This window comes from Chroicocephalus ridibundus, chromosome 8 (genome assembly GCF_963924245.1).
Source record: "Chroicocephalus ridibundus chromosome 8, bChrRid1.1, whole genome shotgun sequence".
Classification (NCBI taxonomy): domain Eukaryota; kingdom Metazoa; phylum Chordata; class Aves; order Charadriiformes; family Laridae; genus Chroicocephalus; species Chroicocephalus ridibundus.
The window spans coordinates 45,394,790-45,410,012 of record NC_086291.1 but is presented as its reverse complement, the minus strand read 5'-3'; the positions used below and the strand labels follow the sequence as shown (position 1 = coordinate 45,410,012).

General features: G+C 39.5%; 1 protein-coding gene across 4 annotated transcripts in view; it reads right to left on the bottom strand.

Moving 5' to 3' along the window:
* Positions 1–250: 250 nt before the first annotated feature.
* CIITA (class II major histocompatibility complex transactivator) overlaps positions 251–15,223 on the bottom strand; it is a 43,624-nt gene continuing 28,651 nt past the window's right edge. For 3 of the 4 annotated variants that reach the window (XM_063345196.1, XM_063345198.1, XM_063345197.1), the window contains 6 exons: positions 13,556–13,621; positions 11,387–13,094; positions 11,100–11,273; positions 10,167–10,238; positions 8,732–8,812; positions 6,562–6,875 (listed from right to left, as the gene is read on the bottom strand). In XM_063345196.1, coding sequence (XP_063201266.1) covers positions 6,779–6,875; positions 8,732–8,812; positions 10,167–10,238; positions 11,100–11,273; positions 11,387–13,094; positions 13,556–13,621 — 2,198 coding nt within the window. In that variant the 3' untranslated portion in view covers positions 6,562–6,778. Of the gene's footprint in view, positions 2,440–4,149; positions 4,243–4,872; positions 4,957–5,465; positions 5,550–6,355; positions 6,440–6,561; positions 6,876–8,731; positions 8,813–10,166; positions 10,239–11,099; positions 11,274–11,386; positions 13,095–13,555; positions 13,622–15,223 lie in introns of those variants that run through there. The other variant, XM_063345199.1, reaches the window with a different exon arrangement.

Below are 15,223 nucleotides of genomic sequence, written 5' to 3'. Positions count from 1 at the left end.
GTTGGCATTGCAAGAGCCCGTTGCCTGTTACGAAAGAATTATTTCTCCATTTCCAGACCACTGAATCAGTAAGTGCCAGCAAGACCAACCCGTCTCTCTTGCACACCGTGCTTTCCATTAACCTACAATATGAAGCCCTTAGCATGTCATTATGTTCAGAAGCCAGCAGCAGTTTCATCGCCTTTCCAGGAGAAAAATCGAAATAATTTTCAACAGGTACTGCAAGCTACTGTAAAAAGGAATACTCACTTTTATTAATACTTCAAAAAAGATGTATAAAGACAACCAAAACATTGTATCACAATTTACAACCTGTACATTATAAACATACATCTCGCAGTAACTCATACAAATATTACAACAGCAGTTTTCCCAACACGATTTTATCAGTCCAGACAGTGTCCTGTAACATTTAGCTGCCTGTGTAATATTTAGCACGTTCCCAGATTCAGTTACAGTGAAGCGTAGCTGCAGAATATATCCCTAAAGGGGCATTTCTCACCCAAAGCTTAGTTAAGGGAAGCCAAGACGAGGGCTCACCATAGATCTGCATGGCTGGAGTGCCGCAGGCTGATGGGAACATCACACAAGATTTGGCTCAAACTACCTCCCATTCAAGCAGCTGAAAGAGGGGGATGTAAATGAGATTTTTTTCCATGGACTCTGGCTAGAGCTTGGCTAGAGAGAAGAACCACGTGGATAGTTAAGAAAAATATCATTGTCTAGTTACAATCTTACTCTCCGTAGAGTGTTTCCACCTTGCTGTCTTGTACTGTTGCCTTCTCGTACTAGGTCTGGTTCCTTGCTCTCCTTTGATTAACAGAAACAACAAACCAGACCTTCCTTCCCTTCTTTAATTTGTCCACCCTCCATCCCTGCTGCCAGGATTCTGCAGGCACTGAAACTTTAGCAAAGAAGTATAATTTGCTTGAAAGAAAATAAAGATTGTGGGTTTGAACTGTTTAAAATCAGGGACTTTTTAAAAACCAAGTAACAGAGTATTTGAGAGGTTCGCTGAGAGATTCTAGTTTGCATAAATCCTTAGGTCAGTATTGTCAGTGCTTCCTAGCAGAAAAGATTTCAAGGAGGTTGTTGAGCTAACCCTGAGCTAACCGTGAAGGAGAAACCTCCCTTCTCAGTTTGTAGCATATTGAATATTTCTAGTTTTTTTCCATCCCTATTTGTTTTTCTGTCTCTGGGTTGTACCTGGACAGGGAGACAGAATGTTAAGTTCCTGACAACTGTCTCTGTATGATTACAAGTTCTCTCTGTGTTCACAGAGCTGAAATAAAAGAAAAACGGAGACAATTGGTTCGCTATCACAGCCAGCAGGGCCAGTATTTGGCCCACATATCACTGATTGATCACTGGCCCACATATCAGCACAGACACATGATAATGCTTTGAAATATGTTATTGTCTGTCATTGCCTAGTTATTCATAGCTCTGTAAAAGGCGGCCACATAAATCGCACACAGTAGTGATTTCACTGTCAAGTATAAAATCGATGCTTGTACATTTATGCTGCCACTTGCAAGTGAGAAACTAAATCCTAACCCAGGTATAAGAATTTAAAGTTCACATTTGAGATGGAGTAAAAACCTTTAAAGGTTGTCACTTTGGGGATTTTTGTGTAATGAACTGAAGCTATTTTTATGCATTTGGATTTCTGTGATAATGTCAGAAAAATCCTTAATAGTTTTCCAGTTTTAATTCATTTCTTCTGTTTACTTCTTCCCCCCTTCCCCCCGCCCCGCGTCTTTTGGAAGGATTCTGTAACAAGAGAGTGATAGCCCTTAAGATATCCCTTAAGACAACATTGGTGATTAGCATCAAGAAAAGGGCTGCTTCTGGATTCTCGTGGATAATCTTACAATATCAGACTGTCTTCTATGACTGATCATTCTTATTTATGCTCCTGACCCCAGTGCTTCAAATCAGTCCAGATACAAGGTGAAATCAGCAACGTTGAGCTTTGGAAGTCCAAAATCATCAAACCAAATTTGATCACAGTTACTACTGGCACCATGAAACAATTAGGTTTGATCTGTCACTCCCTCAGATGTTGCAGGTCCAGCAACTTGCAGTCTACTCTTTGATGAATCGATGATGGAATTTTATACTACCAATGTCCTGGTGATTCCTGGTCACCTTTAAAGGTGATCACAATATCCAGATGCTTTTTTCATCTTTGAAACTCAATGTTTCTTAATGCTTCATCACATCAGTAGAAACACAACTGGGTCTTTGAATAGCATTTTAAATGAGTTTTAAAAAATTTGAACTCCGTCATTCACCTACTTCAAGCATCACCCAGAAGCTTAAAAGTGACTTTTTTTTTTTTCATTTTGCCACTATAATGAAAATCAGCCACTGATTCATAAAGCAGCAAGAAGATAGGAAAACACAGAGGACGCCTTCCCCTCTTCTTTATGTTACCTGTGAAATGATGAAAACAGAATATTAGATGCACGCCCATCAACTTAATCACCATTAACATCACCAAAACCATATATTTGGTATGCTCTGAAAACAGAAAACCGTGGCTGGTAGATGCTGAATGTTTCAAGTTTGGGAGACAGGGTCCAGACTTCCTGCTGCTACTAATGCTCAGTGCTAACGAAGAAGAATGTTTCCTCGCATATTGAGATACTATATTAATGTGGTAACCGGTGCCACAGGCATGGGCTGCAAACATGAGAGAACAGCAGTGAAGAGAGGTGCAAGGGGTTGTTTATGTGGAGCTGTGCGAAACACTTCTTTTGTTTGGCACGAAAGCTCACCAGTGTCCAAGAATCACACAACAGAGCTCTCTACCACTGACTGCCATTGCTCTGTGTCCAGAGGAAAACCGAGGTCATTTGGGAGCTGACCTACATGTTCAGAGACTCTTATCGCATGCTCCCCTCGAATAACAGACACAGCAGGTTAGAGAAAGCTTTGTTTTTGTAAGGTTCCCTGGCAGTGTTCATATCTCTAATGTCATCTTTCCCAAGTAGGTACGGTTATTCAACAAGACGAAGCGCTAGTTGTACTTTAGGCACTGTAGGATCACTACAGGTTTTCACTGCTGCTGTGTAAAGCTAGTCTGTCAAGCTGGTAAAGTATCTAAGTCTTCCACAACCTATAGCCTGATCAGTGCCATATATATATATAGCCCAGTCTACATCCAGTGACTAGTGCACTGAGAGCAAGAATCACGCAAAAGCTTGGCGCACTGCGTAGTTTAGGGAGCCATTAGCAAGCGCAGCCATTGCCAGGACCATTCAACCCACAGCTCAAGCAGCTGGCAATCACTCTGCGATGCGTTTTTCTGAAAGCAAGCTGGAGGGCATCTGGTGTCTTCCTTGACTCCGGCTTCTCATTCTTCACTGGGATCATTTCACTGATGCATCCCGAGTAATGTTTTTTTAAGAGTAAGAGGAAACACGTGGCAGAAAACTGGGAGCAGAAATCCTAACTTCCCAGTGCCTGCTGCAGCTCCTTCAGTCCAGGAGCGTCAAGGCAGTCAGATCCATCAGCAAACTGTTAGCAAATTGCTAACAATGCAATTATTTCAAGAATCCTTGAAATTGTGCAGGCAGAATCAATGAAGTTAAAGTGACTGCCAGTGGCTAAACCACACAAAGAAGACTGAGAACAAGGAGTGTAGGAGCCCATGGTTCGCTCCGAGTACAGTGTAGGCACAGCTTCATAGTGAGGCAAGCAGCTGTTGAGGATTTGTACTAAACAAAGGAAAAGTGAAAGGACACTTACTAAAACTCAACACAAAACAATCTCTAAGCAGTACAGAACTCATCTATTAAACATGAGAAGTATACAGAGCTATTCAGTTTCCCGCAAGAAAAAAGAGGAGGTAAGCAGGCCAGCTGCCAGCCCCTGCCCTGGGCTGAACGAGGAGTCCTCGAAGTCCATTCTTGCTGATGCAGCTCTTGCAGTCTCTAGCGATGGTGCCAAGGAGGTGGGGGGTGCAAGGTGAGTGGGGGCAAAGGCGGCCTGATGTGATATGGATCTGTGCCACTCTAGGGCAGCATCTCTATACCTAGCCATGCATGCGTTGATGCTGTTACTGTGCCTGCTGCTAGTGAGACCAGATCAACAGCTCCCCCAGAAACAAATCTTGTTTCAGGGAGCCAGGGCTTACGTTACCTTTATGGGATCATCTGAATCTACACACTGATCCTAGAGTCCAGCTGCTGAAGGTGTTCGAGAACTCCATAGGGAATGGTGGGATTCCACATCCTGTAAGGGCAAATTCAGAAAGGAAAGAGATTTTAAGAAGTGTAATTTCCTTCACAGTTTTTTCAGTGTGCTTAGCATGTTAGTCTTTTGTTTTGTTTTTAAAGTTGCCTTTCCCTTTTGAATATAATTCCATCAAAGTATTTAAGCTATGGAACAAATGAAAATGCATTTTCATTTAGAAGGAAGCAGTTCGCTCCCCCATAACCTAGCTGACTCTGGTTATAGGACACATTACAGTCCTCTTCCATAACTGTTCCTTAGCTTTCTATCAAACCCCCCTCTCCTGAGTGTGTACTGGCAGCTGCAGCCTATTTAACCTCTAATGACGGCTGCTCATTGTTTATCCTTCAAACACAAGTCCTGCAGCAGAGTAGGTCAGGTACTCTGGGACGGTAGAAGATTAACAAAGGGAGGGTCAAGATAAACTATGCTTAAAGCAGGACAAGTGGGAATTAATGCAGCTGAAACCAGAGACAACATTTTTAACATTTCTATGACTGCTTTTGTGTTTTGGTGATGTCTTTTTTTGTGCCTCTTATAAATCTGACAAATACACAACACAGCTTTAGCATGAATTCTAACTCAATTTACAGAACAAAGATACAGCAAATGGCGTATCAAGAGACTTACACCAAGTTCTTTATATGGGGACATTTTCGTAAGCTGTCAGTCAGCTGCTGGGCTCCAACACCAGTTATTTTGTTATATTGAACGCTGAGGGAAAAAAAAAAAAAATCAGCAAACTTTGTTAATCCAGATCAGTAGCGGTAGCAGTGTAATCAAATATTTCATTCAAAATCAAAAATACTACATGGGTTTATCTGCAGATAGAGGAAGAAAGAAAAAGAAAAAAAAACCCCACAAAATAGATCCTTCATTCAAAAAAACCTGTCATAAAATATTCAAAGGGTCAAGCTGGAACTTCATTAGGTCAGTTTGTCTGAAGAATTCCTTATTCTATGTACCACAGGTCCTTCTCCAACTCCCCATGACCCTGTTCTCCCATCTTAAAACCAATTTTTCGGGTTTTATGGTGAACTGCTCCTTAATCCTTTCTAAACACTGACTATCTGGACTCTGCACAAGCACATTTTCCCTGTGAAATTTCCCTGAAATTTTCTTCCTCAAATTCTGTCTCCTCTACCCTGAGCATGGAAGATATGAATTTTCAGTACGCAAGCAAGCAAGCTTTTCTGGGCCATCTCAAAAAAATTCATACTCACTCTAGCACTCTTAAGGATGACATCGCAGGAAGAACTTTCGCAAGATTTTCTGCTCCAAAATCACAAATGTTATTATTGTATAAGCTGCAGAAAACCAAACCGGTATAGTCACAATTGAATAATGGATAATGTAAACAGATTATGTATTAGATCAAGGAATTTCAGAGATGGTTGGTACATCTTAACTTCCAATTTATCCTTATCTATTTGCAGTTAACTTTTAAAACACAGTTTCATATTTTTGGTATCAAGCAAGGCAAACGGTCACATCCTTTCTTCGGCTAGCACAGCTACAGCAAAAATAGGTCTGGATTCTGAATGAATAATGAGAACACCTCTGTCTACATTAGATCAAATTAAAAATCTGCAAGAAAATGAAGCTCATATTTGGGGCACAGCATTTAAAAGATTTCCAAGTGAGCAAATTATTCCAGAATTGCACACCACGGTTTCTTGCATTCCCTACCGAGAGACTTCATTTCAGGCCTATGCCAGACATTTTAATGAGGTGGGATGGACCATTGGTCCCATATCAGCACACACACACCACCTCGCTGCTGGCTTACTGTTTAGCACTGCGCTTAGCAAGCTCCACATAAGCTTGCAGTAGATCATGGCCCTGGGTGCACATTTGTACAGGGTATTATTCATAAGTGGGTATTACGGATTGGATTTAAAAATCAGTACAGTCCTCGTTATATTCCTGAGAGATCCTTCTGTACATCTACACTGGGTCATACATTTTTCTCCCCTTTTCTCTAAAGGCTTTATACAGAACAAAGTCAAAAGCTTGGCTGCTGCTCAGTGTACGTATTTGTTCCATGTTCCATAATTTCTGACAGAGATAGCAAGGTATGGAGTATAAAACTGAACAGGATACAACTACTTACCTTAGTGTCTTTAATGAAGACAAGGAAGGAAGAGCTGTAGCTAGTTTCTCTGCACCCACATCTGTTATCTTATTCTGCGATAAGCTACAGTAAGTGAGATCACTTTGTTAGTTGAGCACGTTTATTCTAATTTATTACAATGTAGGAAAAGTTAATTTTTGACATCTTTTTTATATAGTTTGGACAGTCTATTTAGACCAAATGCAGCTAAAAATACCAATTATGACCCTTGAAGGGAAATGAGGAATTGCTTTAGGATTAACCTATTTTTCTAATGAATGTATAGATTAAGTATGTCCATAGACTCATTGGTCTTGTATGCCCATGGGTTAGTTGTGTCCATAATTGTTAACACGTAGCCCCTTAAGGCTCTAGGTTTAATCTATTTCTTTGCCATTTTTCCTAGAACTGTTAACCTTGCACTTACTTCAGTATTTCCAGTGATGTCAGGGTTGGAAAGACTTCAGACAGACTCTTTGCTCCTTCATCTCCTATGCCATTTTCACTCAGAGCATCAAGGCTGGGTGACAACAAAGAGAGAATTAGCTTCCCTTTTAATATAAATTTTTGCGGTTTATTCACCTCAGAGACCACTCTATCATGAGACCCTCCTTCTCTGCAGTAGCCTCAATCACCAAGAAGCATCACACAAATTACAGCTTCTCTAATAAGCAGCTTTCTGCTTCCCAAATTTAAGCCTAAGAAATTTTTTTTAACTAGTTGAACGGCTTGACCCATTTTCTTTGATATGCAAATGGTAGCACTTAATGCCTTGCTTCCACCATACACTGACGATTATTTAAATGGTTATGAAATAGCTGTGTTCCAGCTATGCTGAAATGAGATTTCCTGTGCACACAGAAATACAGAACTGACAAAATCCAGCAGATGCTGTAAATCCCTGCCTAAACAGCTCCTTCTCCAGATAGGGAGTATTAGAAATTCCTCGTTCAGGTATCCAGATATTTCAGAGTTTCAGATAGGCACAATTTTAGATTTTGGATCCCCTTCTAATCTGACAGACAAGGCTGGGATACATCGGACTCATTTCAATTTTAGAGCTTTATTGTTTTCCCAAAATATCACGAAAAGGCCAGATACAACACAAACAAATGGCCAATGGGCTGAGCCAGGAAGGCCAAAGGCTCTCTCAAAACCCAGTAATCTTCCCACAGAGATGACAGCAGAATATTGACTATTGTTGCTACAATTGTTTCTAGCATAAAGAAGCTTAACATTCAGAGACAGCTGGTTTGTCATGGATACAAGACAATAAATAGTAACTGGAGTTCTTAAAACTATTTCTAATACTGCTCCTGGAAAAGGAAGGGACAAAGACCGCGCAAAAATATGTTGGCAGAACAAAACCAGATACTAGCTGAATATAGCTTTTAAATATCTTTTATATTAATTAAATCCACAAAGCTCTACCTCTTAGAAGTTCTACCAGAAGTTCAGGATGCCTGCTGACACTGTAAAGTGCACAGCACGGGCACAAATACGGAAGTTAACCCCCACATTTAACACTGCTTCTGGTTCAGGAGGGAGCCTGTCCTCTCCTGCTGCAGACATGACCGTGAGTCCCTCAGAAACCTCACCACGAGGGAGCCTGGGGCTTGGGCACGTTATGGAGCTTGAATGAAGAAATAAGTAATCTGCAGACAGTGTTGATCTCTGTGGCAGGGAGAGGGAGCACGCCATGGGGCTCTGTACTAAACCTTTCCCACTTTTAACCACTGAAGAACACGTGGGGAAGCGACTGAAGAAGTATCAAACAAACCACTACCAAGTGTCTTAAGGCAGATGACGAGCACTAGCTTTTAGTCTGCAGTTATATTCTCTGAATGTTTTTGTTGTTCAGTTTGTTCATTAAACCAAATAGTCTTGTTGACAAATAAAATGTTTCTTGGGTACATGACTTCCCCCATCATCAAGGGTTGCTGAGGAGCAACATGTCGGGGGCGGCTAGCAGAAAAGTACAAGTATGCAAGAAATTCGAGGGCATGCCGACCTTGCAGACCTGAGACAAATAAATCTGAAGAGCCAGGGAACAACTAGCCTTGCAGGTCTGAGATAAATAACCTTGAAGAAGTAGGGAGTTAAGCAACAAGTTATCACTGTAGCTTTTAGCACATTCCAAAACTGTAGCTTCTAGCATGTAGCGAAACTGCAAGTAGGAGGGATTATTGTAATGAAACATTTAGAGCTAAGCCAATTAGAAATGATAGAATTTGTGTAATTTATGTAACTGTTAAGTAGCTGTATAAAAAGCTTTCCGACGCGTCTAATAAACCGACATTTTGCTTGCATCAAGCAGCGTCCCGTCTCTCAATCGCGGCAGCAACATTAGCCAAGTTAATCTTTAGCATTACTCACTCTAAATGCTGAAGTGATGGAAAGGCTGCAAGAATTTCCACAAGTTTTAGGAATCCCTGAAGGCCGCATACCGGACCCAGCCTGAAAGAATATAAATACAGTTTTTTCACATGCTCGGAAACAGCAGAAGTTATGAATTTATAAGTTCTTCCCCTACAGCCCCAAATGCAAGCTAGTTTACGCTCCTCGGAAGCAGCCATTCCCTACAATCTGCAGCAAGGATTTTTGCTTTGAAGCCTCCAGAGGCTTGAACCCCACAAGGCTAAGGGCAGAGAGGGCAGAGCTGCTTGCACAGCAGCAGTGGTACCTGCATTTGCCACTTTTTTGTTACTCTCTGCAAGACTCATATCACTTGTTTTAGATTCCTGTATTTATGTTATTTTTCTATTTTTTCAGGTTTTTAATTTTAAATATTATAAAATTGGTATAGAGATGAAAAAAAATATTCCCCCCCCCAAACTATTGACAATTCAGGCTAACTTAAGATAAACATTTTACTGCAGCTTAAAGCATAAATTGCACTTTAATATTCCAGCTCCAAGTATTTGTCCCTCAGATGCTAACCTCTTAGTATAGGGTTTCTTTGGTATCACAACAAATTCAGACAAGTTAAAAGGACCAGAATTTTAACCAAAAATTTTAAATAAAGGGAAAGTAGGAGAGGAAATGAGAAGAGAAAGGAGCATAAAATCACAAGTGAGGCCAAGCATAGCAGTTCTAGACTGGGCCAGATGTGAAGAGGAGGAAAGAGATGAAGACTTGATGAGAATTCTCCATTGCACTGGTGCAATTTCTGCCCAAATTAATTCACATACAATGGCAGGAAATTTTAAGCAGTAGAATAGCCTTGGAGGTTGCTTACAGTTTGTGGGAAGAAGAAATGTTACTACACCTAATTTTTAAAGTCAGTGTTTCCAAGTCAATCTTCCTTCTACCAGGAAAATGGTGCTAAATATTTTATTTGGGAGGCATTCTCTGACCTTATTCTCATGGCCTAAGCTCTGGTAGGGCAGAAAGTGACATGAGAAGACTCGGTTAGAAAAGCTGAGCGTTTCTGGGGAAAAAATAGTTCCCAGGTAGTTGGATCTACATCAAGATACTTTATACCCTCGGGCACAAGATCTACATCTGGCGATAAGGAGTTAACTTGTAATAAAATAAAATAAAACAAAATAAACCAAAACAAAATAAAATAACATATGATAGAACCATGTTGATCTGTACCACTGCAGGGGCCAGAAATGAATTTTTTTTAGTTTTGTCCATAACTTAATAAATTTAGTTGAGAAAAGGAAAATAGAAATAAATGGTGTTTACCTTAATGTGTTACCATAAACTAATTATACATTAGTTCAATGACTGTAGCAAATATCCATGACTCTTCTCAGTCTTAAATGTAATCATATATCAATCAACAGAGGGGTATACCACTTACGCAAATTCTAGTTTTCTGAGGTTTTTGATGGCAGGAATTTCATAGCTGCTGCAACCAGATGCATCTTGCACACTAAATAAACCACAGTAGAACCAGAGTATGAGAAATATTTTAGTAATGAAAACAGTGTTTTAAAAATAATTTCTTAGTAAACTTTTACAAGAAATAAACCACTGCTGGATTAGCTGAAGAACCAGGAAACTTCAGAATAACTTCTGCTTCAACCTTTCTTTGTTTGATTAATTTCAATCTGATAATTGCCTTTCATACTGCAGTTCTTTGCTCTTTTTCCAATAAAACTTAAAAATACATTCTTCTAAATCAATTATCTTCTGTCAAAAATGAAACTTATTTTGATCAAAATACTCTGCCCATGTTAAAATGGAAGTCACCATTTTTATGTTAAACACACAACTGAAGTACCTTAATGGTTTTAATTGCAACCAGTCTCCTAACCACACTATAAGCAGGGATGAAACACAGGATTTGTAGATCACATAACACAAGCTTTTACTTCCTGAGCTAAAGGACTGACACGGGTAATTTGTGACCCGTGCAAAATAAACCTTCATTTATGGCCCAGGTGCTGCAGGGGGGCGGAAAAAATCAGTTAGCCCAAGGTATGTAACTGAAAGCAATTGGAAGATAGCATATTCGGAGAATAAAAGGAAATCTGAAAAATAAAAAAAGACAGCTTGCTTTTTTATTGGCAGTTTTGACTAATATTCTGCATGGTGCTGTCATTGCTCTTCCCTGCCATGACAACCACCACACATCAGGGTCGGAAAACACTCTGAGATGATACAAGAGTTTGCAGTGCCTTAGTTACTTCTCCTTTGGACAAGCTGAGGACTCCATTCTCCATCACTGTCAGTGAACCCCCTCTTAAATTGAGAGTATATTAGGAGAACTTTTGATTATAAATGAGCCTACCAATTGATCATCTTCTCCTGCATCTCTACAAGGTCTGAAAGGTCACTGATGTCCTTCATTGTCTTTGCCTTAAAGGGATCAAGAACAAATTTCTCTGTTGATGCTCTCAGCAGCTCGTAGTCTTTTGTTTGTTCTAAAGATTTCCAGAGCCTGACTGTATCACTGAGGGAGGCCCTGTGAAGTGACAAAACATGTGAAATCAACAGATATGACTGCTGTTGTTGCATGAAAGTGTCATCTACATACAGTCTAATGAATGACACTACTATCTACAAAGAATGACCAACCTGAACGATGCCACATTCTTTAGGCCAACCAAGTCTTTTAGCCCTTGCATGTCAATGCTGCTGTTCCACAAATCCAAGGAAAACTCTTTTCTTGACCTTTTTAAAATATAGTGCAGTACATGGACATCAGGTGGTGTAAGAACTACGCCCAGAAAAGACAGGTCTGTCTTGAGCCTTAAGGCCACATGCTGCAAAAGATAGTTGCTTTGTGTTTCATAAATACAATGTAAAAGATCGAGTAACCTCTCCGGACAGAGCTCATTTATCTGCAGCCTTCTAATATATTTCAAGAGTGTTTTCTGCTTCTTGGTTGATTGTTTTACATCCTCATTTGAAAGGGAGCAGAAGTAGGGGTCGTCCTGCAGGAACAACAATCCAGCCAAAAATCGAGGCACTAAATCTAACCAGTTATAAGGTTTTTTCTTCTTGGATGGAAAAGACAGGTACTTTATTAGACTTTTATCCTTGATCTCTTCTGCTAACATAAGGTGAAGCGCACCCAAGAAATTCTGAATGACAAAATCAGAGAACGTGCTCCCAAATTCCTCTTCTTCACTATCTGAATGTCTGGGGAATGCAAATGGCAGGAAAAATCCATGTTTCAGAGCAAACTCTTTAACTTCCTTAGAAGGAAGAAGGTTACTTTTCACGGCATTTTGGTGCTTTTCTCCAAGATACCAGGCTATACGGGCTAACGTAGCAAGACTCTCTTGATTTTGCATGGCTGTAACATCTGTTTTCATAGATATTATCTTTTGCTGAACAAATTTCAGGAAGACTGTAGTAAGAGTTGAAGGAAGGCTTTTGTCTCCCATTTCAAGTACTGTCTCACAGAGAAAACAAACAAATCTACACATAAGAGGGCTGTAACAATGACTGAACAAGTACTCACACTCTTTGATTAATTTCAGTGCATTATCACAGTAGGGTAATCCTTCAAAGTATTTGGTTATGTATAATTCTCTCTGCTGAGGGGAAAATCCTACTATTTCAATAGTCTTATCCACTTTGGACACATACTGGTACACCTTGTCTTTTGGTCTTGCTGTAAGTAATAAAGTACAACCATTGAGTATCTTCTTTTGGATGAGTCCTGAAAGCAGCTCCTTTATACTGCACAAGTCTTTTTCAGGCTGACTGGCTGAGCAACGAGGAAAATTCTCATGATCATGCAACCCTTCAAAACCATCAAAAAGCAGGAGGACTTTAGTAGGATTTTGCAATATATACTCAAAGATCTCTTTGCTTCCCTCTTGAGGTTTTACAAAAAATTCAAGAAGCAGATCCTTCAGGCTGTATCGTTTCTCAGGCAAGCTTATTTGTTTGCAGTCAAACCAAAACGCAAACTCAAATTGAGAAAACTCTCCATTGGACCAGTCCTGGCAGATCTTCTGAACAAGAATGCTTTTGCCCATTCCTGCTTTTCCCAGCACAACAATCACTTTAGTCTCTGAGTCTTTACCTCCTGGGATTTGAAATATTTGGCTTCTTTTAAGGGCTGCCTTTTCCTTCCCTTGCAGACCGCAAGTTACCAGCTCCTTTTCCATTGCTTTTATGCTATTCTTCCCAGTCTTGGTTTCAGTTTGGCTTTGAACAAATGTTCCATCAATAAACAGGTGATCAAGAGTTACTTCACGCTCCATGGCCACAGATTTGCACACATCTTGGAAATAATCCATAAGTGATATACAGAAAGCTTCCACTGACTCTACAGAAATAAAAAGCACACACAAGCTGAAGAAAACAGCCCACAAACTACAACATTGTTTCAGGGTGGTTTAAGTACATAATTGTTATATGGTCAAAACACATCAGTCCCCATAAAGCATGTAGGTCTGGATTTATCCCATGCAACTACAGGTACTTAAACAAGCAGTGCAGGCACAATAGACACTTTTAGACCTATAAACTGAATAATTTTGGAGGTATCTATGATATGATAAAACCAGCTAAGTACACTGACCTCCTAAGTAGGTACTACAGCTAGATATCTAAAGGTAGACAAGTCTAACATCTTAAAAACCAGAATTGTGCTCAGACACTCAGAACCACTTCACAAATTGTTGAATGACAATTCCTACAGCAAGCAGCTTTTCTGTATGGAAAGAAACACCGAAAGATTAGGCAAAAAAATACTGGAAGTTTTAAGTTCAAGAGATCTAAACTCACTTGGTCTTTTGAAAGTTTCTTCAGAAGAAATTATGGGAACGCGGACTTCTTTGAACATTTCTAAACCTGGAGAAACAAATAATATACTTGAAGATACCTAGATAGTAATCCATTCTGCTTTACTAATTTTAAGAATAAGACTAATGCAAATTTTCAAATTCATTGCAACATAAATTATGTGTCGTCCAGAGAAAGAGATATTTTGTTTATTTACAAGGGAAAGGAAAAAAATCCTGACACGAGTACAATTCAGCTGACACGAACTGTTGCAGGCAGTGTGACACCAAACCAGATGATAGCTGTTCCAACCGCTGTACAAAGCGGAAGACCTATCATAACAAGGTGACATCCACTGTTCTTTGCAAATGTCTTTGCAAAAGTGTTTTACATAAATTCATGTTCACATATAGGACTTCTTTATGTCATCAAAAGCAATAGCTTCTTTTTGTTACTCTACACTTTGTGACCAAACTTGAGGATGAAAGCGACCATTGGTAACAGAATTTACCCATTACTCTTCCTGATGATGTACTGTCACTGCCCAATTTTCTTTCTTTTTGCCTGTTTGTTTTCCAACTACTGCAGGCCTTAGCATTTGGTCAGATAAGCAGTGTCTGCCATACACAAAGAAATTGGGAATTTTTCAGAGAAAGCATATTTTCTAGAGCCTGTTAATGACAGACTATCAGTTTTGACAAAACTTTGGTGGGAAAAGCTTTGCAGACACAGAACATAATTTAAATTGACAGAGACTGTAACAAAACTAACCTCATGAACAGTCTCATGGTAACCACACTCAGCAGAGACACGGGAAAAAAAAAAAAAACAAAACAGGTTAATCTCCCTAGATTTGTACAAATCTATTTATTACCAAAATATTTCGTTCATCTTGATGTAGAATGCGGTTTTAAAAAAATACAAATCTTAAGTTTCAGAGATCTGTAAATAAATTCCTACCCAGCATGCCAGCAACCAGTGGAACAGTTAGAGTTTAGAGTTGCTTCTGGCAGACTTCTAATAAGCAAGTCCTTTTTCCAGTGAAAGAATACATTTGATACAGAGATAGTTCTCCCCCTTGTAGAAGAAAAATCAATTTAAGATATTAAATAAAGAGGGGGCATGCCTGTTTCCACGCAAGTGGCTGTTTTTTGTTTACTATTTATTTTATTAAATGAAAACAACAGAATGGAAAATCAAGGAAAGCTGTAATGAGACGTTTAGATGGCAAGCAGCATTGGTCAAATCAATCAAGTGTTAATAATTTTTTAAAAAGGAAAAGAGACTGCCTTGGTAGCTTATGTGCTAATTTTTCTGCTGCATTTGGAATTCTGAGGTTTGTGACATGCTCATAGATTTTATGCTGCTGTAAATCAGTCGGAATTATCAGTATTATGTATTCACAGAAATGTATATATAATTTACAAATACTTCCCTAAACCTAGGGGCATTTGCCTATTAAGCCCCACTTTAAAATTTTGCTATTTTGGGTGGTGTTAGCCACCAGAGGGCAACAAAACACTTGTACTAAGCTGCAAGCAGCTGTAATCACCAGGATGCTCTGAGGGCTGGAAGAAGCATCTTAGGAAAGTTTGCTGCTACAGGTAGGACTGTCATACCCTGACCAAGGCTCTAATTTCTTTATAAGTCTTGCTGTATTTTAGGCTTCTG